Source organism: Varanus komodoensis, unplaced genomic scaffold, assembly GCF_004798865.1.
Source record: "Varanus komodoensis strain SLA01 unplaced genomic scaffold, ASM479886v1 scaffold7_3, whole genome shotgun sequence".
In the NCBI taxonomy this organism is placed as follows: domain Eukaryota; kingdom Metazoa; phylum Chordata; class Lepidosauria; order Squamata; family Varanidae; genus Varanus; species Varanus komodoensis.
The window spans coordinates 11,050,231-11,077,533 of NW_025336480.1; the positions used below are offsets into that span (position 1 = coordinate 11,050,231).

Here is a 27,303-nt window from a genome sequence, read left to right on the forward strand (position 1 = left end):
CACAAAAAGCGAATGGCATTATTTTGACCAGGAGGTAGGAGTTCTGAATGCTCTCTGGTGAATGCATTATTCAACATTTCCCGAGTTGGTGGTCCTTAAGAATTAGACAGCATCATCAATCTACTGCTTCATGGGGCTAAGAAAGCAGGATGATAGAACAGGCAACTTGACAGCCATCTGAGAGGAATAGTTTCACTTGAAGTCCTGCACTGAACAGTGGGTTAGACCCAATGGCCCTTTGGCCCTTTCCAGTTCAAGTATTCTGTGATTCTTTGGGTCACCTTATATGTTGGACGGTATAGAATTCCAAAGGGTCAGTTTGGACATAAGTTCAGTATACTCTAGTTTCTAGGGCAACTTAGTGCCTTCCAGATATTTTGACTTGCAACTGCCAGAATATTTCAGCATTGGCTATGCTGACTATATGATGGAGGATCACCCCATCCATAGAAGCTTAATGGGCAGCGGGTTGCTAAGCTGCTCTTAGGGAAATCATGTTTAGCAGTGAAGTTGGTGTGTGTGAAAGATAGACGGAGAGACAGACAGACAGACAGACTGCACCAGTTTAGCTGAGACTAATAGCTGTGGCCTACACAGAATACCTCAGGGTCTTCTGAAGAAAATGTTATGAAATCCAGGCTTTATTCCTAGTAGCCTGGGAAGCAAAGGAATATAAACGCATTGACAAAGCTTTCATAACCTCTGTCCTTTTCCTTCATCTTCTGCCTATTTAGATTAAATATTTTCCAAGTCTGTCCGAGTGCCTTTTAGCACTTTTGAAATCTCCCATAATTAATTTCATAAGTCATCTTAAAGAATGTGCTGTTGCTACAGGAGGAGCAGTTAACAAAAGCATTTTAAGCCTTCCCTTTCCCTGACTGTTTACTAGCCTTCCACCCATGGTGGATTAAATTTCATTCCTCATGTCTTCCAACCATAACTTTTATTATCTGGGATTTTCAGAAGATGCTGCATTACCAGAAAATTCAAATGTCTGCAGAGATTTTTTTACAAACTCCCAGCAAACATTTCTAGATCTCTTTTAACATGTAAATGGCTTTAGGTTACAGAGGTCGTGTCCCCACAACTGTTTGAAGCAGGTACCAATAATTTCCACTATGTGGGTGGGAACCTAAGGCAAGAAGCTGTGAACTGCCCAAAGTCACTCAATGCATGTATGCTGTTTGAGCAAGGAGCTGACCCTGCATTTCTTGGGTCCGGGACTGATGGGCTCACAGTGTTCTCTTGTGGAAACAAACAACTTAGCCAAACTACTTTAAATTTAATCTTGAGATCACTACATGCTGACTCTGATTTTAGAGTCAGACAGCAGAGACTTGGTTTGTATTTTGTTGATTCTATACAAAACAAGGAGACAAAAAAAGAAATGTTGGTTTAGTTTTGGGTTGGCATCTTCCTTTCGTCAAAGCAGCTTCATTTTACTTGAGCAATGTATGTGCTTCCAGGTTCATGTCTAGACTAACAGACAAGTGTGTTCTGTTTAAATAAAAAAGGGGTGTTGAAAGGGGTGTTGCATGACATATGACAGTAGTATCTACGTCTGAAAATTTTGGAATACTCAGAAACTCTAAAAGAAAATATTGCAACATTTTTCTCATCCTTTGTTTTAGAAAAGAAAACTATAGGTAAAGAGGGTGAGGGGGAAGGACATATTACATGAAATGTTTCTTCTAAAACCCTGACATATAAATGCCAGTTTCTTTTGTTTGTTTCTGCAAATCAGGTTTACTTGACACATAAGGTGGGTTCACGCAATACAACAAGCTATGGAGGATTCTTGTGCAGGGGGGTCTGTCATACCGTCCACACCCTATCATGGTATTTCAACATGGTACATTTGGGTTTTGGAAAGAAACAATGGTCAGTTCCATGGTTTCCCTCTGATCATCCAAACCAGCATCATGGTTTCCACAGTCCTGGTATACACCTACTATAGGGTCTCCTGGAAAGAGCTGCTGCTGCTGCAGGAGCCTCTCCAGCCATCCAGTGTGGGATTGAGTTTCAGGACTGATGGGATGCATGCGAACAGTGGGAGGACTGAGCGAAGAGGGTGAAACCCAAGCTAGCAGAGAAATCATTTCATCTTCTGTCAGGCACCTCCAGAAAAAAATGCATATCATGGAAACCATGCAGGGTTGCTAGTCATGATGTGCGAACCCAGCCATTGTTTCTAAGCATAAAGTCTAATTTTGGTATTTGCAAGTCAAGTAGACAGTCAACGATTTTGACACTTCCTCACAGTTGTCTGTTTTTCCTCCTCCTCTGTACCCCCACCTTATCCACACAAAAAGCAAGGTGCCTTCTAGAATAAGTTATCTCTGCACTGATTCCTTATAGGCCTCCACTATTGGCCATGCTGGTTGTGGCTGATAGGAGCTGCAGTCCAGCAGCAGCTAGAGGGCTGCAGTTTCCACACCCCCATATGCACAGGATCCAGTCTGGAGCTGTTCTTTTCTGATCACAGTGACGGTACTGAAATACACCTTGGTGTCTCACTGCTTTCTCTGCTTTCCATGGCAGTGGCACGCGCTTTCGCGGGAGGAGCAAGCCAAGTACTATGAACTGGCCCGCAAGGAAAGGCAGCTTCACATGCAGCTCTATCCAGGCTGGTCTGCAAGAGACAACTATGTAAGTACCCTTGTGAGAGAATTTGGGGGACGCATCTAGGGGTTTTTTAATGTTCATCCTTGAAACTACCTGAAACCTATTTCTCCACCTTTTGCCAATAATGGTTTCAATGACTTGACTCAGTCAAACCATGCAAATTCTGCGGGAGGCTATAGAGGAGCAATCGCCAAAGGGTTAGGTCAGACAGGCGCAGAAATACTATGCACAGAACATCAGGCTGCCATGCAACCTTACACTGCCGAGGCTGCCATTCAGTGGCCCCTTTCCGTGCAGATACGCTAATATTATATTGGGTGCAAACCAGTGAAAATTAGGCATACTTGATATCACTATCTATGACTGCCAGGGCACTGGATGTCTGTGTTTGATTTTGGGTGGGCCCCCCCGAAGAAAGATTAAAATATGGAAAATGCAGGTGGTGGTTCACTGTGATGTTCTAAACAGAAAGTTTTGAGCACATTTTTTAATTTCATTTCTATACAATGCACAAGCCAAAGCTCTGGGCAGTTCACAACAATTACTTACAACTATGTAAATAAATTGAAGCTTCCTTTCCCCTCCCCCCCTTTCTTTTCTCACTACTTTTTCACTTATTTCTCTTTCTTTGGCACTAATTCTTGCTTTTTGTTTTTCCTGCTTAATCACTCCCACCCTCTTTTTTAAGGCTTTTTCTGATTTCCCCTGTTGCATGGCTCGCTTATGAGATCTCTGCCCTACTTACGATGCTGCTGCTCTTATTTATCCCATTCTTTATTCAAATCCTTACCTTGATCCTGTGTTCCTCTTTTGTTTCCTAATTGCCGTTTTGCTTCTTTGTTACATCTACTTTGAGAATGCTTGAATACCTTGTCATTAATCAACAACACCATTTTCTCTCTTCTAATGTACTGTGTGATCCCTTACAGTCTCAGCCTTTTTTCAGGGTCCAACTGCAGCTTCTCAAAAACTGCCTGAGGCCTTCTCTTCCCCCCTTGCACTTGGTCCTGCTTTTACTTTCTTTTAATATTCATCATCGCTTTCATACAGATGACTTGCAGTTCTATTTTCTTCTCGTCTTACCTTTCTCCCTTTCATCTTTTTTGTACTGTGGCATGGCTTGTTGCTATTTCTGACTAGCTACCTTAATCTATCTAAGATGAAGTTGTCAGTCTGCCTTTCTGCACCTGCACCTCCTTCCACTTTCTCACACACTGCATAATTTTTTAATAGTGGGTACAGAACACTAGAGTCTTCTTTGACTCTCTGCTTTTTTGCTTTCTTTTATGCAATGTATTCCAGCAACTTGTAATTTCCAACTTCTAAATATTGATAGAATCCATTATTTTTCATCCCCCTTCACTGTAAAGAAGATGCAAAACAACGGCTTTTCCCAGCTTGATTATCATTATTCCCCTCTTTCTGATTTGCTTATCTTTCAGTTTCCTTCTCTCTTTTCTGTTTTTAATACTGATGCCAATTTTGTTTTTTTCCTCTGTGTTTCATGTCCTCCTATTCCTTATCAAATCCAGCTTTGTTACTTTTGTTATGTAAATCTCTTTATTTTTTGGCTTTGCCTTGCATATCCACTCTTTCCTCTTTATGTGCTTTCTAATTGTTTCCACTCTACCTGTACTCTTTTCTTTTATCACTTGTGGGTTACTGCTAGGGAAGTTGGAGAAATCTCCAATGGACTCAAATGAGTCCAGATTTCTTGAGTCTGTCCCACAGATTCCACTGAAACTGGCTTTCCAAGATCATACAGTCTACCAGGCTTGCAGAAAAAAATCATCATCACGTGCATTTTTGTACAAAATTGGCTGTAGAAAATCACACAAAATAAAAAAACACTTATCAAAATGTACAAATCTCCCCTGTAAGGTATGAAAATGCCCCAGATAAATATGCATTATTGTTATCATTACAATGCATTTATGTCCTGCCTTTTTTCTTCATGGAAGAATTCAAGGCAGCTTATCCTCACAACCACATCCCTATGAAGTGGGTTGCGTGGAACCCAAGGTGACTTAAACAGCTCTTTTTTATCTTCACAACTACAACTCCGTGGGGTGGATGAGGCTGAGAGTGAGTGAGTGGCTCAAAGTCACCCAGTGAGCTTCACGGCTGAGCGGGGACTTGAACCCAGCTCTCCCAGGTCCCCAGTCTAACATTCTCACTGCCACACCACACTGGCTCTCCAATTATGAAGAATTTGTGCTCTTTCAGGATCACATACATTGCAGAAATTCTCAGTCCACAAATGAGTAGATGGTGGAGAGAAAGTGGTCCAAAAATCTGTGACTCTTGGCAAAGCAGCTTTTCTCTCCATTTGCACATCCCCAGTTGCTCCTTCTGCCTCCTGCCCACGTCCTTTCTCTCTTGTCGCCTTTCCCTGGAACTCAGAGGCAAGCTAAGCATTCATCCAATCACACTTAGCAGAGCTATATATAATTGAATTATTTAGTTTAGTGCAAGCACATGCAGCCCCAGTTCAGACTGGGACCTCTGGAATGGGGAATTTAAGCTGCCTCTCCTCCCATTTCTATCCCAAAGTCCCTCCCCCACTCACAAGAGGCATTTTTAAAAAGAGAAAAACAAGAAAATAATCCAAGCACACATAGCTCTGCTATGCACTGATTGTACAAATGTTGGTTTGGTTCCCAGAGCCCCTTGGAATCTGTGCCTCTCCCTCCTTGCAAGGGTAACTTTTACACATTATCTGAAAGTGAATGTCTTTCCCTCAGTCTTTACCCTCTGATCTCTCATTCATTCTGACTCACCATCCCTCTGTGTCCTTTCTCTTAATATTCATCTTGCCCTTCTTTGGTAAGCCTGTGGACAAGGTCCATTCTTTGTAACATAATTGCTGTAGAGCAAAGTCTCCGAGTGCTTTATAAACAGTCACAACAACAAGGCATTAATAGTAATAATTAGCATCAGCATTGTTCCAGGATTTTGAAGGCATTTGTCATGCCACACTCAGTGGGCCCCTTAACTTGGAAGCTGCATCTGGCCTTCCTGAGTACTGTTCGCAAAATAAGAATGATGTGGCTGTACAGGAAGGGAGGTATAATCAGATGCTAAGGTGTTCGGGGGAGACCCAGGTTCTAGCCCCCACTCAGCCATGAAGCTCACTGGGTGACTTTGGGCCAGCCACTCATTCAGCCCAAGGCCCCTCACAGGCTTCTGATAGTGAGGATGCAATAGAGCTATGGATTCCTCGCCAGAAGAAAGAGGGGAGATACAAACACAATGCGGTGACGAGAAGGTGCTGCTCCACCATCCGCAATGTCATGCTGGCTCGTCATTTGGAGCATCATCCATCCACATGTTTAGAAAGGAAAAAGTCCTGCAACTCTCGGTGTTCCCCAGCCAGCTATGCTTGGTGTGTTACAGACTGGAGTTGTGACTAATAATTTATCTGCTTACATTGTAGAGGCATTTTAGCTTAGGGATTAGAACTCTTTTTATTCGCTTAGGGTAATATCGACTTCCCTATCATCAAGGAACAGTTTCTCCCTCCAGGTGCTCACAATGTAAAATAGCAAGAAAAACTGCCAGATAATAGGCATACTGGTTTCTTTTTAATTTATATGAGCTTGAAGTAGATTTATAATCATCAGAAATAAGGCCCTGGAGAGAAATTAAAATGTAGAGAGAGTGGAGGCTTTGCCTATGGGTCCCCCTTGCAGCTAATAAGATAATTACAACCATTTGTGTCAGCGCTCTTAATGATTTATATAAATTAATGTGTTAGAAATGTTCTCACTGGATTACAAGATTTGACATATTTAGTGCGTTTTTGGTGATCCAACTCCTGCCCAGCCAGATTAATATTATTTAGATTCAGCTTGTTCACAGCTGAGGAGGATGTGGTATGTTGTGCTTGCCTTTCATTTGTGCTGATTACACACTGCCAGCAGCCCATTACTTGTCTCAGCTTGCTCCTCTTGATCTCATCCATGGAAGGTGGGAAAGGCAAAGCCTTTCAGTACAGCCCAGCCATCAGCTGATAGTTAAGCTGCGCCCAGTCTCCTTAAATTTGGTGGTGCCTTTCCTTAAGCCTTCTGGTAATTTTGCAAGAATTTTGATGTTGGGGATATAAGAGGCTACCTGAATTAATCCGTACCAGCCAACAGTTTAAATATGCAGTGAAGCCCTTCCTTGCCACTCCTGCCCAGGGAATAAAGAAGATCCACAAATGTGATGGAGTTGGGTTTTTCCCAGAACTGGGCAGAGATGGATAGCTGGGCTGCACTAGCTTCTTTAAACTTAGCAGTTTACTAGCTCACCTTGAAAGGAAAAAAGGTGGGATATAAATATAATATATATTTTAATAATAATGAGCCAGTGTAGTGTAGTGGTTAAGAGTGTAGATCTGGGACTCAGGCCAACAAGGTGATTTGGGCCAGTCACAGACTTGAAGTCCAACCTACCTCACAGGGTTGTTGTGAGGATAAGATTGAGAGCTGTGAGAGAAGGCGAATGATGTAAGCTACCTTGAGTGCTTTAAAAGAAAAAAGGAGGAATATAAATATAATAAATAATAGATCAATAATAACCTATGCCCACTTTGCATTTCCCTTTCTCTGAAAGAGGGGCAGGCTGTGGAAAGGGTTATTATCTGGCCACACTGAGGCCCAGATCCAGATCCTTCAGTGGTAATATACTAAAATCCCAGAAGCAGCCAACCGACTTCCAGTGACCACTGTGCTCCGGTACTGAAAGGCAGGGCTGCCCCCAGACTTGTCTGGCGGGGCAGGAAATGCACACCTGCCATCGGGCACTTTCTACTTTGCCCTAGCTACAGAGAATTGGACCTCAAAGTCTGCAAGCCAGCAACAGGAGCAGCCCCAGCCACCTGGCCAGAGTGTCGAAGAAGCTTGTTACTAGAACTCGCTACAGGACAAAGGAAGTGATTAGATATTCCAAGAGTATATGGAAAGACTGAAAGATGTTTAAGGGCTGAGGAAAACAGCAGAATGTGAGAGGTACCCAGAAAAGGGGTGGCAGAGACCGTGGGAGAGAACTGTCAATTTAGATGTTTTAACAGAATCTGCAGAAAGCCCTCATTCATTCATTAATGCGTACTCTTTTGCTCTCTTGTTGCCATAGCTACTTTTCTTCAATACTTGCCTAATAGCTCTCTGTGGCCAGTCACATCTGGTTGAAGTCCTTTCTATTGACATTTCAGAGTTGATAGATTGCATCCATAAAGGTTTCTGTTTGTTTTTAAGTAAAAAGCCCCAGAATTAGTGGAGTTCCTTCAGAAACAAATGTAAAGGCATAACTGTGAAGTACTCCTCTTGCATATTTATTTTCACATGTTAGAAAGTGATGCTCAGCTGAAGGATTCGGTAATCAAAGAATTTTAGCAGTGTTCTTTGGAGCTGATCACAACTCCAGACAGCATTTTAAGGATCTCCAGTGGTTGCACAGAGAGAGAGCAAATGGGAAACTTTCCTTCCATGAACTTCCTTAAGATAATTTGTCTTAAGAGCCAAACTGTTGCAATGACAACAACCTCATGGTAGAAATTCTTTTTTGACATTCTTGTATCAGACTAGATGCAATAGTTATTCTACAGATGCTGCCTTTTTAAAGAACTGTCTTTATATGAAAGAATTTTCAAATGCTAGGGCTTCAGTATTTTCCACTTTTTAAAAAGTTTCATCTGGATATTAGAAAATGAAAACTACTGTCTGGTAACCAGTAGTCTCTATTCTCAAATGCCAAGTATTATTCACATGCATTTATTTCTGCATCCACATAGATGGAAAAAGCCATGACTTCAATTTTTAGACCAAAATCAAATTTTGAAGTTCAAAAGCAATTAAGTTTTAAGATGTCTTTTTCCCTTCAATAATCTACTGTATTAAACATCTGCCATAGCACAGAGATAAAGTGATAGCCAGCAGCCTACAATAGATATGCAGAGATACATTAATATTAAATCTTCAGAAAAAATGCTGACATTTGTAGTCAACAAGCCACTCCAAGCCAAGGGTCAGTTTTGTTGCAATGCAGGCCTCACACACACACACCCCCCTAACCCATGCCTGATTCTACACACTATCACTTAAAGGTTTTCTTAAAGTATTCACTGCTAGGCATGGCATTCCTCCACGCCCAATGTTTTTTTAAGGAACTGTGAAGTTGCCTTCTTCCTCTGAGGCCCTCTTCTTCAAAGTTTGGGCTGGATCCAGATTTAGTCAGGGGTAACTAGGCTAGCAGCTTTCCGGCTCTCTCCTCCCTCACAGGACTCACTCCAGCCTCTGAAAATGCTACACGAGCCAGCCTGTAGCAGCCTTTCTTGTTAGAAGTAGCGGCTGCATTTCTAGCTAGGTCGTTTTAGGGAGGGAGGTGTCGAGCACCAGCCAGCCCCCTTCTCGGTGGTGGGGAGGATGAGGAGGCCAGGGCAGAGGAAGGAGAAGACAGTGGCCTTCCCCTTTCATGCAGAAAGCACCCTCACTTACATAATGGACTATGCAAAAGCAACATTAACAGACCACTGAGGATGAGCACCAGGGGTTTGTTAGGGACTAACTAAGCAATTGGAAACTAATTGTGGAAAGTAACTGGATTTTTAAAGATTGACTGCTGGGTCAATTTTTCTGCTCAGAAACTCTAGAAAAACCTCGTGCTGAGCAGCACACTCACAGAAAACCAGAAAGGTTGAGTTATAAATGAGTTGGCCAGATGGCCAGCTCACTAAAGTGGGCACAGCAGTATTCCTAGTCTATTTCCATCCAGGAGAACTTGAGCAGTTATAGGGCAATTGTGATCATGAAAAAGGCACCCTCGGTGAAAAACCCTTGAGTGAACAGACCTTTGGGTGCTCTTCCAGATGAGGCCTTTGCTGTGCATGCTCCCTGCCACGTTCACTGACTTTTTCAGAGAATCCTGTTCTTACATTTTTCTGCTCCTAAAACAAGCTGTTACTCGTTAAGTGGCTGCTGTCATGGCCTGCCTTCATGTCACAAATTAAAAATACAGATCTCTAAAAACTTCTCCAGGGGTGAGGGTGAAGCACAGGCCTAGGGCAGGGAAGCGCACCCTTTGCCCCATCCTGGCAGCAGGACTGGGTGAGGGTGGGCAGGGCAGGGCAGGGCAGGCCAAGCAAAGGGTGTGAGCTGTGGGGTCAGGCGGAATTCTGGCAGGGACGTTTTCCAGGAATAGAGCCCTTACGTCCATGGAAGTTGCATCCTCGATCTGGCCCTTCACCTGTCTTTGGTAACTCGAGTTATGACGCTGAGGTTTCTTTCCAACTGTACGAGTGGCTTTCTTTAATTACTCAGTTAACTGTGAAATTCACTCTGCCAGGGTTTTTCTGCATGCATTTTGATGTGCTCGTGTACTTAATTGGTGCATTTTTTCAGTGCCAATTGCAGCTGCTTTTTTAATGCTTTACCCCTTGCTCTACAGTCTTCTTCAGGCTCTTCATCCCGTGATCACACAAAGTTTAACTCAGGGCCCCTGGAATTCAGCAGCACTTCGGGGCCGGTTTCTGCGGCAAGGGTAAGCGAATTCTGCAGCGAATGTCATTCTGCATTACGGCAGTGAGAGTCTGTAACCATCTGCCACTCATGCATCCACCTAACTCAGCGTTGGCTGCAGAATTCCAGGAGCCCTGAGCTTTTCCATGGCCATAGAATTGCTCATTGGCTGTGGAATTTGTTGATTTGGAGGGGACCCTCAATAGGCTATGCGTAGTTTTTCCAGGTGGCTAGCTGTGTGTCAGTGGAAGAGGGTGGATGCTGTCTGCTAGCACTTTCCTTTCTAGAAAATTAGGTCGAGAAGATGCACGAAGAATGTATAGGCTCTACTGATTTGGAGTCTTGTTGCACTTCCATTTTTATGGTACAAGCTCCACCCTCCTGGATCAAACCAGGCCCAGCGTGGGGGGGGGGGGGGAAGGAATCCAATTTAGTCAAGCACCCTGTTTCCAACAGTGGTTCAAAAATGCTTCCAGGAAGTTCACAAGCAGTAAAGGTGATAGCCAGCCCCTATTCTTTGTCCCCAGCATCTGGAAATGATCATGGACTATGAATGTTTATGTATGTGTGCTGCATCTTTCTAGTCTTTTGAAACTGCTAGAATTTTTGTCCGCACATAGCCTTTGCAAGCAAGCTGCTGGCAGGAAGCATGTATCCCTATGCAATAAGCTGCTTTGGACTGTCATGATCTACAGTGGCAGCTGGTGCACTTCAAGCACCTGTCCTTCATACTGAATTCCACCTCCCACAGTCCCAGACAGAAAAGAGGAAAACCACAGGAGGCTCTTTAAAACTCCTGGCACTAGAAGTACAGACATAGTTGCACTGTCCTCCCACACCTGATTCCCAGCAGTTATTTATTCATTCACTTTCACATTCATTCATAGCTGCAGGTCCGCCAGTTCCCAGCAAGGACAACAATAGCAAACATAAGGCTTTGATGACAGTTGTTAGCCTAATCCAACAGGGAAGGCTGGTGTTGGCCCTTCTCTCATCTACCAGTAGTTGATCCCCATTTGGGAAATCTGCTGTGCTTCTGACCCTTCCTTGTCTGGTGGAAGGAATGATGCTTCGGGTAGGAAATAAGGAGGTTTGGGAATGCCATTTCCTTTGATTGGTGCTAACAATTAAGACCCCTTAAGCTTGTTACTTAAGTTACCAAGGATAAGAAGGATTTATGCCTTCTTCCTGCCCAAAGCTTCTTTGCTGCAAGTGCCATCTTGTCCCTGGTCTGTACAGGAAAACCAGCAGCTGGGCTTTAATGACAGGCAGCAGAAGCAGAATTTGCTGTGCTGTACTTATAACAAGAGGCAAGTGCAGAGCATTTCCTTGTGCATGGAAAATGGGCACCTAATCTTAGAAGGCTGGGCTAGAACCTTGGCCCTTGATGGGCTAACATTTTGACATGCCAGGATAACATCAAACAAGCCTGCATCACTACCAAGAGGCATATACAGAATACAGATATGTTAAAAGTAAGTGAAATATGTAAGACAGAAAATATACCCTTTCTGAATGTTTGAAATGGTTTTTCTCCTACTCTTGGAGTGCGAACAACCCAAAAGCTGTAGGTAGTAACTTGTCTTCAATGCCTAATGCTGAACCACTGTGGAAATGCTTTCCAAAACATATTAGAGAGCCATTTGCAATTAGAATATTCTAATACGCATTTAGATCCTATTTCTATCTTATAGCTAAGATGCAGGTTAGTAACAACAATCAAGTTTGAGTTGAGATGAATCCAAATTAGGCACATGCAACTAGGATGTAGGATTTCCCCACATCAGGCTGTTCAGTCCAGCCCCATGGGAACACTACTAAATCAAGTGAGTTGCAGGACAGAAGGGAAGGGAGAATTCCTCAAAAAACATTTTAGTGGAGTCTGTCAACTGAAGGCCAATCCTGGATCCCGTTCACTGTGTTTTAACTCTGGCAATGAAGCCATGTACTAACTAGGCCTCTCAATGCAAGCAAAATTAGTTATGTATGGAGAAGAGTGTAGGAGGAAACAATCTGGTTTGATTTTTGCCTGCTTTCATCAGTGCCTCACTAATGACAAACACATTTAAAAAGTGTTTGAACTTAAAATGGAACAGCCTTTGTTTTTCTTCAAGTTTGCAGTCACATCTCTGAAAGTTAAACAAGGGCTGCCATCCTAAACATTTATTGAGTAACCTGAACACAACAAATTTAGTTGTGAGTACAATATGCTAAGGGGGTGTCCAAATCTACAAATAGTTTGCATTTTTCAATCTGTACATAAGAATAAATCTTGTACCCTAAATTTAGGAAGTCAAGACATTACAAATGCTGATGTGAGATGCATAGTAAAAAGTACAAGCCCTGGATTTGGTACACATGCCTTTATTTGCAATAGCTGATTTTAAATTATTTTACTCAAGGGAGATACCATGCATGCATGCAAAATCTATCACTTACCAAAAAACATGTTTAATTATGCAGTTGTAGTCTATGTGTTGTGTCTGAAATTTGGCTAACTTTCTCTCCATCTTATTATCTCCTCCCCTTCCCCAATTTTTTGGAAGTGCCCTTTTAATAATGCTAACACTCAATTTCATTCTTGGAAGGATTGTGTGTCGGCTGCAGGCCAACACTGCTCCAACATGCCTGGAAAAGAGATCTAGTTTACATCATTCACACCTATTCCATTTGGCATCTGTGCCAGTCCCAGCACGATTAGGGACTGGCACAGACAGAGCAACTTCACACCAAAATGCAGCTTATCTTTGTGCACCTGAAAAGTGTATGTACTGAGCAAATTAGGTTCTTTTCTCAACTTGGGTCACTGCTCTCTGGTGGCAGCAAGCCATGCACTTCCCCTGGTGGGCCATTTTTGGAAACTTACTGCACAAGCAGATGAACATGTGACAAAGGCATAAGCCTTTCTCTGAGCCTTTTCATGTTTAAGCCACAGCTGTGGGCTTATTTCAGAGCTTTGACCAAATGTGTGGAGGCTTGGACCCGCAACCCATAGGGCATGATTCCCTCGCCCCGATTCAGTGCATGTGTGTTTTTAGAAGGTATGAAAAAAGGCTCAAGTCTTTCCTGCATCACAAAGAGGAAGTCAATCCTTGCGCAACTGATAGGCAGCTGGATTGTTGTCATGAGCAAGGATCCCTAAAATGTATTTTACTAGCGGTTCTGAACAAGCTCATAGAGCAGGTATCTCTGATAACAAAGACATTTTTAAAGTAGCAGAGTCCTAACAGTTGTACATGTGGTACAGCACGGCGCTATTCTTAGCCACCACTATGGCAGAACAACCAAAGTCAAAGGGGGAAAGCTCTATTGTCAAGCACAGCCAGGGAGAATAATGTAGAGAGGGGTGAGCAGGGCAGACCTGACTTGTATGGTGCATAGTTCTGTAGGAAACGGCATGCTTCCATTTTGCTGTACAGATATTTTAGCTGCTGATAGTTGCAATCTGCACTTCTTTTAATTTCAGCCATAACACAAGAGCACAAGAGTTGTTGATGTGGCGAGCAATTATCATTGCTCAGTTATCAAGCAATAACTAGCTAACTGGCCCCCTCTACATCTTGTATGTGTTCAAACAAGTCACCTGCATACCTGATGTGGCAAGGTGCACAGACATGATGCTCATTAATGGTCATGTCTTGCCTTCTGCTGAAGCAGGAGTGGCTTCTTCCTTTGCAACTAGATTTCAGGGTTTCATATCTGAAGTTACCCAAACCATAGTTTCCCAGCGGGGGGTCATGAGGGCTTGTGGGCTGGGTACCAGGCTGGTGGCACTGAGAGCTGGAGAGGATGCTGCACTGAGGAGGGGCTATTTCTAGACCATAGATGGGAAGAAAGAGGTAGCTGGGTCCACCCACTGAGTTCCCTTTAGTGATGGTGCTGAGAACTATTGCTATAAATTGTTGTATCTGTCTGGCAGCTTGGGGGCCCAGCTTGGACCCCAAGGTAGAAGGGATCAGATGCTCTCGTTTTACCAGCAAGGAGTTTGGATTAGCAGAATCCACTGTGATTAGATCCAGAGCAAGTCACTTTGCTGGGGGTGGGGGGAGAGTGGGGCCCTCAGTTCCATCAGCAGTTATTGCCTTCTCAAGGAGGTCCTCTGCGAAAACAAGTTGCTTTTATTCAGTGTATGATTTTTGTTCTCTGTTCCCCTCCCCGCCTTTCTTTAATCCTAGGGGAAAAAGAAAAGACGAACAAGAGAAAAACAGCAAGACTCCAACTCAGGTAAATCCACTGATGCAATATCCAGAACATTATCTAGTAACTGTCAGTTTGTTTACATTGGTTGGGGATTAGTTGAGGCAGCCAAACAATAGCTATAATCTTCCTCTAGGTTTTGCATCCATGGCTTAATATGACTAGGGTAAGCCACAGCTATGCTAATACTACCTCTATTTCTTCTATTGACGGGTGACTATCTGTGCTATAAACTCTAATCTGTGTTTCATGTCACATAAGACATAACAGCTATTTCTTCTAGCTTTGCCACTATCTGCCATTGTATCTTCTGTCTGCTCTTCTGTGACATTATCAACACACCAATTAAGAGACAAAGAGTATTCAGCATATACCTTGTTGCTTTTTGACAAATCAAACTAAGTCCCTTCCTCTAGTCTTAAACTTGTATTTGCAGCATTTTGAGATTCCTGATCACCTAAATCTAGATGCAGGTCAGTGTAAAGGCCTCTAGAATAGCTGACTTCCCAACCAAATTTTTTCCCTGCACGTAGTCACACATTGTTCATGAGCTACTGGCTGGTGTCCCAGTATGGCCTACGTGTATGTGTGTGTGCACACACCATAAGTTAAACCTCTAAAGCAGCCATTATCCTACCCTGGCAATTCATATCTGAATCATATCTTTGTCAAGTTATTGTGCAGGACTCATATGTTATGTTACATTCGTTAGCAGTTTAGGACTGATTTTTCATAATAAATGTAACAAAAGCTTTGGGGATTCTCAGTTGCATGAAATAAAATTTAAGATGTACACAGAAACTCCCCTTTTCAGTGGCAATCCTCAAGTAATGTGCAGCTTTACTCAGAAGTTAGACCCAGTCGGTTCCAAGGACTTTTGCATAGAATTATGGCCTTACAGCCAAGCACTAAGTATTTTAATTCTGGCACATGCCCCACTCAATTTGATGGGCTTCATTTCCAGGCAAGTCCATAGGACTGCAGGCCAGTGTTGCAGTTTCAACTCTTTGGGGAATATTGGACCCACTATTAACCTTGATGCCATCATCAGGCTTGCCTCTTCCTGGCACTATGCTTCTTTATGATCTCATTATTTCCCTGTGTATAGTAGACATTCCACTCTTGGATGCACACCTTAATGTGGTGAGAGGGTTTGAGAGTAAGGCAAACTGACAGCAATGCGTTCAAGGAGGCTAGACTGTCTCGTGGTCAAACCAAGACACTAGCCTAAGATGATCCACCGTCTTCCAGAATAACTGTGACATCAGCAGAATGGAAGTATCTAATAGTGATGGAGGCAGACAAGCTTCTGAAGAGCAGCTACTGGGCAGCAGTGGTGGCTGAAGGCAACTCTATCAGATGATCTTTCACAGACAGTGGCACTGACACTTAAGCTAACCCTTAAGTGCACACTATAAACCACTTCTAAATGCTTCTTATCTTGAAAGCCCACTGATGAAACAATTCAAAATGAGATAAGTGATAGTGCCAGAGGATGAGACACCTGCCCCCACCCTCCAGGTCGGAAAGTACTCAATGAGCTACTGGGGAAGAACAAAGGACAAGTACCAATAGCATGTTGCTAAGGATGCAACTAGATCAAAGCTGAAAGGAGATCTAATGGCTGACATGCACAGGGGTGAAAGGAAAGTTTGATGCTGCACAACACACAGAATTGGAATATGGCACATGAGAAGCATGAATCAAAGCAAACTGGAAACCGTAAAGCAAGAAATGGAATCGTTAAACATTGCAGCACTTTGAGTAAGTGAACTAAAGTGGAATGGAATGGGACATTTTTAGTCTGACAAACACAAAAGGTGTTTTACTCTGGAAATGACACTCAGAAGAAACAGAGTAGCTCTAATACTGAAGCAAGAGGACGCACAAGCAGTAAGGAGCTATCACACCAAATCTGACAGAATAATAGAATTTGTAGAAAACCTATCAATATAACCATCATTCAAGTCTAGGCTCCAACAACAGAACATATGCTTGTTTTAGTAATAAGGCCCTTCTGCACAAGCATACAAGCACATAAAGCAATGGTGCTCTCTAGTTCAGCAGCATTTCAAGCACAGCCAAAGCAGGGATTTATTTAAAATACAATTAACTTTGCCAGTGGCTTGTTGATCACTTTCTCAAAAGCGGCCCAACAATACAGATCTCGAGTAGTAATAGCATCCTTAGATCTGCATCCCAGTCACTGCATTCCTGGCCTGTTGTTGGTATTTGCCTAACACACACTTTATTCTAGGAGATGCTGGCAGCAGAAACTTGTTGAAGAACTGAGTTTATGTGGCCTGTTTAGTTTTGTCTCCAGCAGCTAAAGTGATGTTGCATCTTTTCTTCTTCCTCCTGCTCTTGCTGCTGTTTATGCCTCTGCCTTGCCCATTCTCCACCACGCATGCTCCTTGTTCAGATCCTGCCTCTCCTAAGAAATGCAGAGCCCGCTTTGGCCTCAACCAACAAATGGACTGGTGTGGTCCATGCAGGTGTGTATCAGAAACCTTTGCTTTCCAGGTGTGTTCCTTGTGTACAGGTGGTTCTTCTCTTGTGGTTGTATTTTCCATGCACATTTCCTAGAGATGCCCTTGCACCTAACACTACTAATAGCACTCCTTAGGTTTACCTGTTATGACCTGTCAAGGTTTTCCATGGGTTTCAGAGTATTGCCTCCAGGTGCTTTCTACTTCTAAGATAGAAAAGTAAAATGGGTAGGAATTCTTTATGTAAAATACTTCATCCTAAATGTATAGAGAGCAAGGACAAATAACCTGAAAGTCTTACTTTCTAGCCAAACATGAGCAAAAAATAAAACACTGAGAGATGGAGAGCCAGTGTGGCGTAGTGGTGGCAACACTGGACGGGGATTTGGGAGCTCCAGGTTCTAGTCCCTTGCTCAGCCATGGAGCTCACTGGGAGGGTCTCAGCCTAATTTACCTCACAGAGTTGTTGTTGTGAGAATAAAAAAAGAGAGAATTATGTAAGCTGCCTTGAGTTCCTTGAAAGAAAAAAAAAATGTGGGGTATAAAATAAGCTCATTGTAATACAGAGGGACTGAAATATGAAAACGGAACTACCAGAATCCTTTTCTGATAGGGCTCTGTGGATGCTGTTCTAAAACAATTCTGCCCCCCTAAACAGCTACAAGCCTTTCCTAGTTGCAAATCCAAAGGGGCAAGAAATGGGTGTTGACTGTGGCTTCTAAGGAAATAAGACTTAGGGAAAGGGGTTTTCAAAAGGTTTTCTTTCTCAATGGTTTCTCAGAAAGTTTAACCCATGAATGGCAAAGTAGTATTTATTCAGAGGAACTAATTTGTAAATGCACTTCCAAACTACTATACGGATGACTCCTCCAGAATGCCTAGATACCCTTCCTACCATTCCCAGAATGCTTGTGCAGAGTGGTTGTCTGTATTTACTATTTGAATGAAGAAGTGAGAGCCAGTTATCTACATTGGTTTGTTAATGCTTTCTCTTCTTTTATAAGTTGAATGGGTAAACCTATCCAAAGCAACCAGGAGCCAAAATACAAGAGTATTATTCTGACTCCCACGTGACAAGAAATTGAACTAATGACAGTTGTAGCAGCTTTGTTTTCCAAATGTCTGATTTAAATGGACCAAAGACTCAATATAGCTTCCATGTAGCCTGAAGTGCCTGATCCTGCCCAATCTTGGAAGCTAAGCAGGGTCAGGCCTGGGTAGAAGTGGGATGGGTGACTTGAGTGTATGATTCTATGATTATTGCTGTCAACTGCCTAGAGAGCTTTGGCTATGGGCAGTATAAAAAACGTAATAATAATAATAATAATATCATCTTGCTTTTGGCTAGCATGGTATAAAAACTACCACGTATGGCAGTCATATAAATTTCAACCACCAATAATTCAGCTGTTATACAGTCTGTGTCTTCAAGGATACAAGAAAAGCTTTGGGGGCAGTTAGGTACTATTAGACATTTTTACTATCTCATTCCTCATCCATTTCTGCACCCAACTACATTTGCTGTTCAAGTCCTTTATGGTTTGGAAGCACAGTATCTAAGGAATTGCTTTATCCCATGTGTTCATACCCTGAAATCTTCAATGAAAACCCTTGAGTGCCCCCACCAACTGAGTTATGGTGGGTGGTTTTTTCCACAACTGAGCTCTCCTTTATTGAAAGCTCTCCCCAGAAAGGCTTGACTGGTGCCAACAGTAATGTCTTTGCAGCACCAGGCAAACCCTTATCATAAAAGAACAAGTTACTGAATGAGTCAACAGTAATAAAAAGTTTCTTCAGGGCATGGAGATCTTCATGGTTCTGCAGGCCTGAGAACTTACACCAGATACACCAACAGATGGACACAGTATTGCGAAGCTTCCCCCCCCCCCGCCCCCTCCCTCTCCCCTCCCCACACAAAAGACGCTTTTCTGAAAGATATTATAAGCCATACTTTACCAAGAATTACAAGCATTCCTTTTCCAGGTTCTTTAAAACATGACAGCTGTTGCTTATCCCAAGACTTCTAGTGGTTTTTAGAAATATCTCTACATAGTTACATAGTTCTCCACTCCTTTGTTTTTCTCCTCAGAACTATAACCCTGTGAAGTAGTTAGGCTGAGGGTAAGTGATAGGACCAGAGTCACCTCATGGCTCATCTCAAAATCCCAGATCTGAAAGGTCTCCAGTCCAACATTCTAACTACCACACTGGCTCTCATATGAACAGACTGCATCTGCAGAAATGTACTACTGAACAAAGGGGGCAATGTATTTGGATAATAAGCAAGTATCTACTAGGTATTTTTACCAACACTGTAACACCTGATTCACTCACACATCAGGTGACACTCACAGAGTTTCTGCCAGAATATCCAGATTTTTCAGCCCAATGAAATCATGATTTTTTAATAAGTTGTATTTTTTCAAGGTACATATTTCAGTGTGTGCTAGATTTGTGGAACTGTTCTGGGAGGAGAATGGATTCAGTGAGCTAAGGGAGAGTGGCACTGAAAGAAGAGGAAGTATGCTGTGGAGGTTAAGACAAAACAGCAAGAGCTCTGAGGAGGAGATAAGGCTGATCAGCCTTCAAGTTGCTTTTCCTTTCTACTTGCCTACCTCCCCGCACACAGCCTCTCTCTGACTTGCCCAGTCACCTGGAAAGTAAATGCAGTGCTACTTCATCTCACCCCAGAACTAAATGCTTATTCAAATTTTAATCCCATTATCTTCAATGGCACTTGCTCAAAAGTGAATCATATTTACTTCAGTGAATCAGAACAGGAGAGGGGCTGCAATTGCAATTAGGAATTACATTCAGGTGGAGGAGCATGGAGGTGCTGACCCCACTGACATGAACCCATGAAAGGTGAAAGAGTAGCCAGGAGGTAGGAGGAGTTTCCATCCCCTCCCCGCATTTTTTAACTCCTACAGACATGCACATAGCTAATAGTTGGGGGGGGGGGGTTAGGACTATTTCCCATCACACATTTCTATTCCAGCTTTTTCCTACTGCATCCGAAATTACCTATGTGTGTGACACAAGATCACCTTTTCAACACAGTGGAAACAGTGCTGCATTCATAAGCATTTGCCCCAAGGATGATGAAAGAATTTTGTATAAACACTATCACAGCTCTCACTGAGAAACAGAAGGGACTGGAGCACAGATCTGCCACCAAGTGGTCAACAGGTCTCAGCTGTACTAAATAACTACATGAAAACAACCCCCCACCCAGGCAGAAATCTTAGGGAAAATTTATTTCAATTACTGCTACAGGAATCTTTATTCTTACCATCCCAGAAATAGTAGCTATATAGGGTAGACTACAGTTGGAAGAGAATAACTTTCATTGTCAATAGCACTAGATGCTGACGGATCATTTCCTTAAGTTCCCCAAAGAAAGATTCAATTCTGTCTATGGTTTTGAGGGCCACATGTTATGTGTAACTTTTTGTTACACAGGATGATCCACATATAGGATGACTATTTGCACCATCATCTCTAAGAATTCAATAAAGGATTTATCATGCAGCAAGAAGACAGATTAAGAAGTTAATGCACAGACTAGTTTGCCAACCTATTTATCTGTGTATTTCAGAAATGTTGTGTGTATACTATAATTAGATAATTTCTATGAAAGGACAGCATCAAGCCTAAGTATTCTTCCCTGTGGCTTTTCTGTTTCTTTCCAAGTGGTTGATCAAATGCTTACAACCTGCAGATCTCCCTTCATTAGTTTTAAAGTCACATCTGATTACCTATTTACCTTAAAATAGACTGCAGTGCTATAGTTGTGCTGCCACCCAGTGGTAAAAATATGTCAAGCAATTTTTAAAAATGCCTCTTCGGTCAAATAGTGGCACATGAAATAATGAAAATGAACACATGCATTTTCCTCCACTGATAAATGCTTCCTGTATTTCAGAGCTATAATTGTAATGAATACCATAATGTTTTCATTTTAAGAATATGACATTGTAAATTCACCCTTTATTTACAGATAACTCTCTTCACTGTTCTTAGGAGGAAAAAGAAGTGCATTCGGTACCTACAAGGAGAAGGACGCTGTGCCAGCCCAGTTTCTTCCGATGGAAGTGCTATAGATTCCCCTCCCTCCCCCTTGGATGTGCCCCAGTGCACATCCTCTGCTTTTACTTCAGACAAGCTTGCTGTCCCTGCTGATGTCACACACCAAAACCAAGCCACTCTCTTCCCTGTATCTGTGCATAACAAAACTGCTACAAACACATCAGAACTCACTTCTAAATGTTCAGCGGTGCCTCATATTCCCAGAGCACCCAGTGAATCCTCAGGGTACAGCATGGTTTCAATAGGAACATAGTACTAACGCAGCAACGATCAGCGAGGCTTGCAATTCATCAGGCACTTTGGTGAGTGGTTTAACTGCCTATGGAAGCTGCCCAGAGACATCTCCAGCCTTTCCACCTTGCCATCAAATGGTGATCTCAAAAGTCATGTGAAAATCAAGCCAGTAATCGGAAAACACTGGAGCACTGAAAGTGCTTTTCCTCTAGGTAAGCAAAGCATAAGTTTCTCTTAAAAATTAGAAATGAAGAGTCAAAACTTAATTCTTGTTGGAAAGTGAATTTCATTGCATCATCCATCTCACCAGCTAAAAAAAAAGCACACAGGTTTTTAATAGAAACTGAGAGGTGCTACAAATGTTGACACACAATTGTTTCTTGTATCCAAAGATTTGAGTTTCAGTCAGCACAGATATTACACAAGGATGCCAAAACAGGAGGAGCGCTTTGGTTTTTTACAAGCCCAAACGACAAGGGAGGAAATGTAAAATGCTGATGAGACAATGTAGAATACATTATTATACCTCAATCTTTGGGAGCAAGTGTTGACTTGAGGTAACAGGTTTCTTTACATATATAAACAGGAACTGGAGATTCCAGCAACTTGAAAATAGAAATTTATCACATGGTAAAAGAAGTATGCATGGGCTGCTTGAATGACTGCCAAGTATTCATTTTGATTACACAAAGACATGCACTGGGAGGACTGTGGCATTCCAGATACACAAGAACATCCAAGTTGTCTGCTAAGAAACCCTGAATGCTGCAATCTGTCTTAAGTATATAAAATTCACAAGTGCTTATTTTGTATGATTATGTTGTTAGTCATGGGAGGGAGGAAGCAACTGAGAATCTATACCGTCAATCACTTGGAATCATATATAGCACCCCTTTTGATTTCTCAATGTTTACTAAGATTCATACACCACACATTTTTCAAGCTTGTTGTGGCAGCCATAAAAACTAAAAGAAAAGCTGAAATTCTGATGCTGGCAAATTCTATACTCAGTATGCTGTTTAAGATAGAATGATGGAATGTGCTCAGCTCTGTCTGTTAGAAAGGGTATGCGAAGTAATATTAGACAGAGTAGCAATGCCCAAGAGCACTGACATTCCATTAATGGCTTAGTTTCTGCATCCCCTTTTGTACATTTAAAAAGCAGTTATTTGAACCCGCACTCCCTAAATGTCTTCAGAGGGCTAGGCAAGGTTGACTGCTTATGAGCACTAATGCCCGTAAGCATCACAGAAGTTGCTTTCCTGGGGTATTCATTAGAGCTGGCACTATTTTTTACAGAAGACATCTCCACCCCCCACCCCACCCCAGTCCATGAAATAGAATAGCATAGCGCTGTGAAGTACTGGAAAAATGATGGGGAAATGCACACTCTGAAAAAGCTAAACATTTTCAGTGATCAGAAAGCAGTTCTACATCCCTCACAGTGGTACATACTGTAGACCCCACTAAGAATGAAGCAAGCTATCACAGAAGTAAAAACAAAAACTGAACCAGAGCTAACACACAGAGACCATAGTGTGTAGAAATAAAGCTAAACCACACAATAGCCACTCCATCCCAAAAGCACTGAATGAAGCTGAAAATGGATAAAGGCTTGCATGCAATTTGCTACCATGCTAATATATTTAATTTTACCTGTTCTTGCTTCTGTGACATTCTTCTCTTAACAGCCTGATGGACTGGCAGTATCAAAACTTTTCCATTTGCTTGAACTGATGCCAAACATAACATGAGCTTACTAGTGATATATATTTCCAGGGTATATTTATAGAGAATGCCTTCCCCATTCTTTGTAATTTTCTGGCTATCAAATCCAGTTCCAACTATTTCAGATTTTATTTTGACTTGAAAATCAATTAATAGTGTGTTCGTACGCATGTCTACTCAACAAGAAGTCTCACTGCGTTCAATTAGGCTTAATCCCAGGTATATCAGGTAACAGCCTTAAAATCCCCCAAACAACCAGGTGAATCATAGGAAGTGATCCATGAAAATACTCAGCTATTTCGGATTTTCGAAACCATGTCTCTTTCCTGTTTGGAAAAAAAGTATTTACTAAAGGAGAAACAACTAACACAAGGATGGATTTGGGGGATTATCTTCTACTTTACACATAACTTTTTAAATCCAAGATACCAAATACCATAGAATAATTAATGCAGGGCTGTCAATGCAACCTGAAAGCACCTTCTTTAAAATCTGAACTATTCTTGTGTTTTAAAGCAAATGCACAAAGACCTAAAACAATTTGGAGTAAAAGCGCAATTTAAAGCTTGTTTGCACTAGTATATCCCCCTCTATTTCTAGCAGTATTCTAAAATATATTCCTAGACAATCCATAAAAGTTGCATAATTGTATTAACATGCAAGCACAACAGCACCGGCACAAAGGTACAAAGCTAAAAAGCCAATGTGATCCTATAGATTAAACATATTCTGACTACCATATACAATTGACATATTCTAGATTTGCTCCACTTCAGGTAATTTCAATCTGTTTTTCAGAGATGAATGGAGCATGTATATTTTTGAGTCTGTATATTTTCTGGTGAAATATTTATATACCCAACAAATGACATTTTTTCTTATTTAAAAATAATGTTTAAATGTTTTCCTGTCATTTTAAAGAACAGCAACATTGAAGCAAAACACAAACCTGTAAAAGCTGGTTTATCTTTGCTTTCTTCCTTGCACTGATGGTGCCTTCCCTCATGTACAGATACATACATGTGAACAAGTACAGCATAGGCTAACACTATCACCAGCTAAAAACTGAAATCATGTTGAAATACATTTCAAGAAAAAACCTAAAAGGCCAAGATCTAGTAGCAGCTGCATTAACATTCAGTTTCTTACTTGAAAAGATACTTGAAAACATGCAGTTTATCCAGAAATCTTTAGATAAATGTGCAAGTAATATTCTTATCTGAGGGCTCATTTTTCAATCTTCCTTTACAACAGAATTATGTTCTTCTAAATCAGAAGAAATCAAAATTAGAGGAGGGAGCTGTATTTAGAAGAGAAACAGAAAATGATGCCCTGCTCCTGAATCAGTAAAGAAAAAGCCCTAGGTGAGAATAAGCCATAAAACATGCAAGATGCCGCAAAGGCACAAGAATCCATTCTGCAAACATCCCCCCCCCCACACACACACACACACACACATCCCTTTTTCTCCCTTGGTGTATAAATTCTCTCACTTATCTGGTGCTGCGAAATGAGGCATCTGTGTATTGCAACATTTCATCTGAAAAAGTTAGGCTTCCCTTCTAGATTTGCAAGACAACATGGAACGAGGTATTGGAAAGGGACACTCTTAGAGCAGACACTGCAGCTCATACAATGGGATCCTGCTATTATGCTACTTCTACCTTATCTATCATAGGGAATATGTATCGAGTTTAGATCTGCAGAGACATAAAGCGACATAGATAGGAGGCCTTCTACCAATTCCAAACAAGAACAAAGGAAATACAGGAAGCATCAAGCAGGAAAGTTTACGTTTAAATTCAGTGTAATTCTTTTGAGAGACAATGAACCTATTTCAGTTCTACATTTAAGTGAGCACTCTGCAGTTGTTGACATAGTTGCCTTTTAACAGGAAACAGGTAGAAATCTGTGAAAGGCCAGCCAACAGTTTAACCCAACATAAAGAAACTCTTCGACTGCATGGTATACCTCAGTTTCAGGCCTGGTTAAGGATGGATTAAAAGAGTGTACACATGTGGCAAGATTCTGACCACTTCATTGTTTACATACTGATGGCAACTTACCAACAGCATGTTTCCAGCATATGTTAAGCAGTAGCAAGCAAAAGCTCCTATACAAATGTTACATATAAGCAGTTTAAAGGGAATTATCAGGTCCCAATTCAGGAAGAAATGATAGAACAGCCATGACCTAAAACTATACTGATGTGTAAAATAAGTTTTAGTTGCCTGTTCTCTTCCACTGCTTTTAGTCACGGAGCTTGAGAACTAAAAGGAAGCAGGTGAAGCCCTGATCCAGAATCACTGGAATGAAAGCAAAACTAGACCCCAGAACTCCCAGCAATTTAATACCTGTGCAAATAATTTGCACTAAAGTAACACCATCTTGAAACTCTACTTTGAAGTACCACTGAATTTCTCCTTCCAGAAAAATAGGGCTCCTTCCAGTCCTATCTTTAGCTCAGAGCATTCTGAAGTTTGCTAATATCCTTTGCCTGAAGCCAGCATAGTCTACAAGATTGCTGATTTGGGCAAAAAATGGAGCTGGATTAGGTAACCTCTGTGTTAATAGGTGTGACTGATTAACATTTTTGTATCTAGGAAGAGAAGCTTTACTTTTTTAAAGTAAGACTTTAATACCCATTAAACTTTGAAAAATACCCCATAAAGCAATTAACAGATCCAAAAACACAAATGTCACTTATGCCAAAATGTAGATCTTTAGAAATGCTATGTGAAGTCTTTTGTATCAGTACATTGTATTGTTTGTAAAATGAAAGCATTGCCCTTCGTATTTTACTCAAGAGTTTTCATTGCAATTCTCTAATTACATATTTGATTTCCTGAAGCCTGTTTGAATGTACAAGTCATGGAAATACCACTTTAATAAGTCACATTGAACCTCTGTATGTATGTAGCAGGGAAGTGTCTTTTATTTGTTCAATGATTATAGCAACTATCATCTGTTGTGTTTTTTTTACTTCAAGCTTGTATTTTTTGGCTTTTACGTTCAAATTTTGTTTATGGCTTTATAAATAAAGTAATCTACCAGATTGTTCATTCAAAAATGGGCAACTGGGGACTATAATCCCATAAAAATGACCTGCTTATGCTCCCTTATTTGCCTATGTTTTGCACTCTGTTATCGAAGTACCACCACTATCTAGATATAGGATGCAGTGTATGTGTAAAGAAAAACTACTTTGGTCCATAAAGAGTAATTTGAGTCTATTAAAGGTGACAAAATTGCAGTACTGTTTGGAGTTGGAGGGCAGTAATAATGTAGGCATGTATTTAAAACAAAGTCAGTCAAAAGCAGTGTATGTTAATGGCGTCACGGGCACACTTCTGCCCATGAATCGGTGGCTTTGGATCCAGATGTCCACCTGCAGCGGGTGGTGCGTAGAACTGGAAACTAATGTTGCAAATATTGTAATGCAATCTGGACACACATTCTGAAGCCCTTGTTCCCTCACACAAACTTATACCAAGCCTTATGCTATTCTCTATATTGGCAATTGTGCCCTATTGACTCTCTCAAAATAAGAGCCAGCATATTGATTAGATCATGCTTAGTCTATAAGAAACAAAATGTTTTCTGCTTTAAAAAAAACCAGACGACAAAAAAATCCTCAGTATGCTGGGGCAAATTAACTTTACTCCACAAGTATCCCATAGTATAGAATGGCTAGGCTCTTAGATGCTCCTTAATCCATTGCAATGTCCTTCAAAGTCCAAGTCCAAGTCAGGACCAAGCACAACAGAAGAAAGCAAGGTTTGCCTGGCATGATGCCCCCCTCTGGACAAAGTCCTTCAGAGCTTACAGAAGACACTGCCAACATGCAGGTAACAAATGTCTTGCCTTCTTGCTATGCTGGCAATAAGGTCCTTAAGCCCTAAACACAAGAGGGAAGAACATCACAGATAAGCAACTCAATTATTTATGTACAATGGAAGAACAGGGAAGGGATAGAAGATACTCCCTGACACACATACTACTGGAGATCTTCCAAGGGAACAGACTGTGAAGACAGAATAGGTTGAGATAGCAAAGGTAGCTGTATAAGCACAAGAACTGCAGAACTGATTTCCTGCTACCAAGATAAACAGCTGTTAACAGTCTGTGCTTTTAGTCCTCAGGGAAAATTCAGAACTGTTCCCAAATTTCCAGGCATTCAAGATCTCTTCTCAAACTGTCTGACAGACCAGACCCCGTCAACAAGGAATGCTATCCTTCCCTGCATCAGTCCCAACTCCCCTCATTATGCTTGCTATGCTCACAACAGCCTAGTTAACTGCTGTCTAGAACTCAGATCAGCAGTCCTCCATTAGGTATGCAAATATCTGAGCAACTTCCTTTTTTGCAGAGACCTCCACAGGAAACATCTGCTACTACCCAAAGACAAATTCCAGTTACTGAAACCAGGTACAAACTGAATGTTT

General features: G+C 41.6%; 1 protein-coding gene across 2 annotated transcripts in view; it reads left to right on the forward strand.

The window, feature by feature from the left end:
• The window catches only part of TCF7 (transcription factor 7), a 139,248-nt gene extending 113,286 nt beyond the window's left edge, over positions 1–25,962 (forward strand). Inside the window, exons 10-14 of one of the 2 annotated variants that reach the window (XM_044454202.1) lie at positions 2,542–2,649; positions 10,051–10,143; positions 14,297–14,345; positions 16,741–16,813; positions 20,831–25,962. In XM_044454202.1, the coding sequence (XP_044310137.1) occupies positions 2,542–2,649; positions 10,051–10,143; positions 14,297–14,345; positions 16,741–16,813; positions 20,831–21,149 (642 nt within the window). In that variant the 3' untranslated portion in view covers positions 21,150–25,962. The remainder of the gene's footprint in view (positions 1–2,541; positions 2,650–10,050; positions 10,144–14,296; positions 14,346–16,740; positions 16,814–20,830) is intronic. The other variant, XM_044454200.1, reaches the window with a different exon arrangement.
• The last annotated feature ends 1,341 nt before the right edge of the window (positions 25,963–27,303 follow it).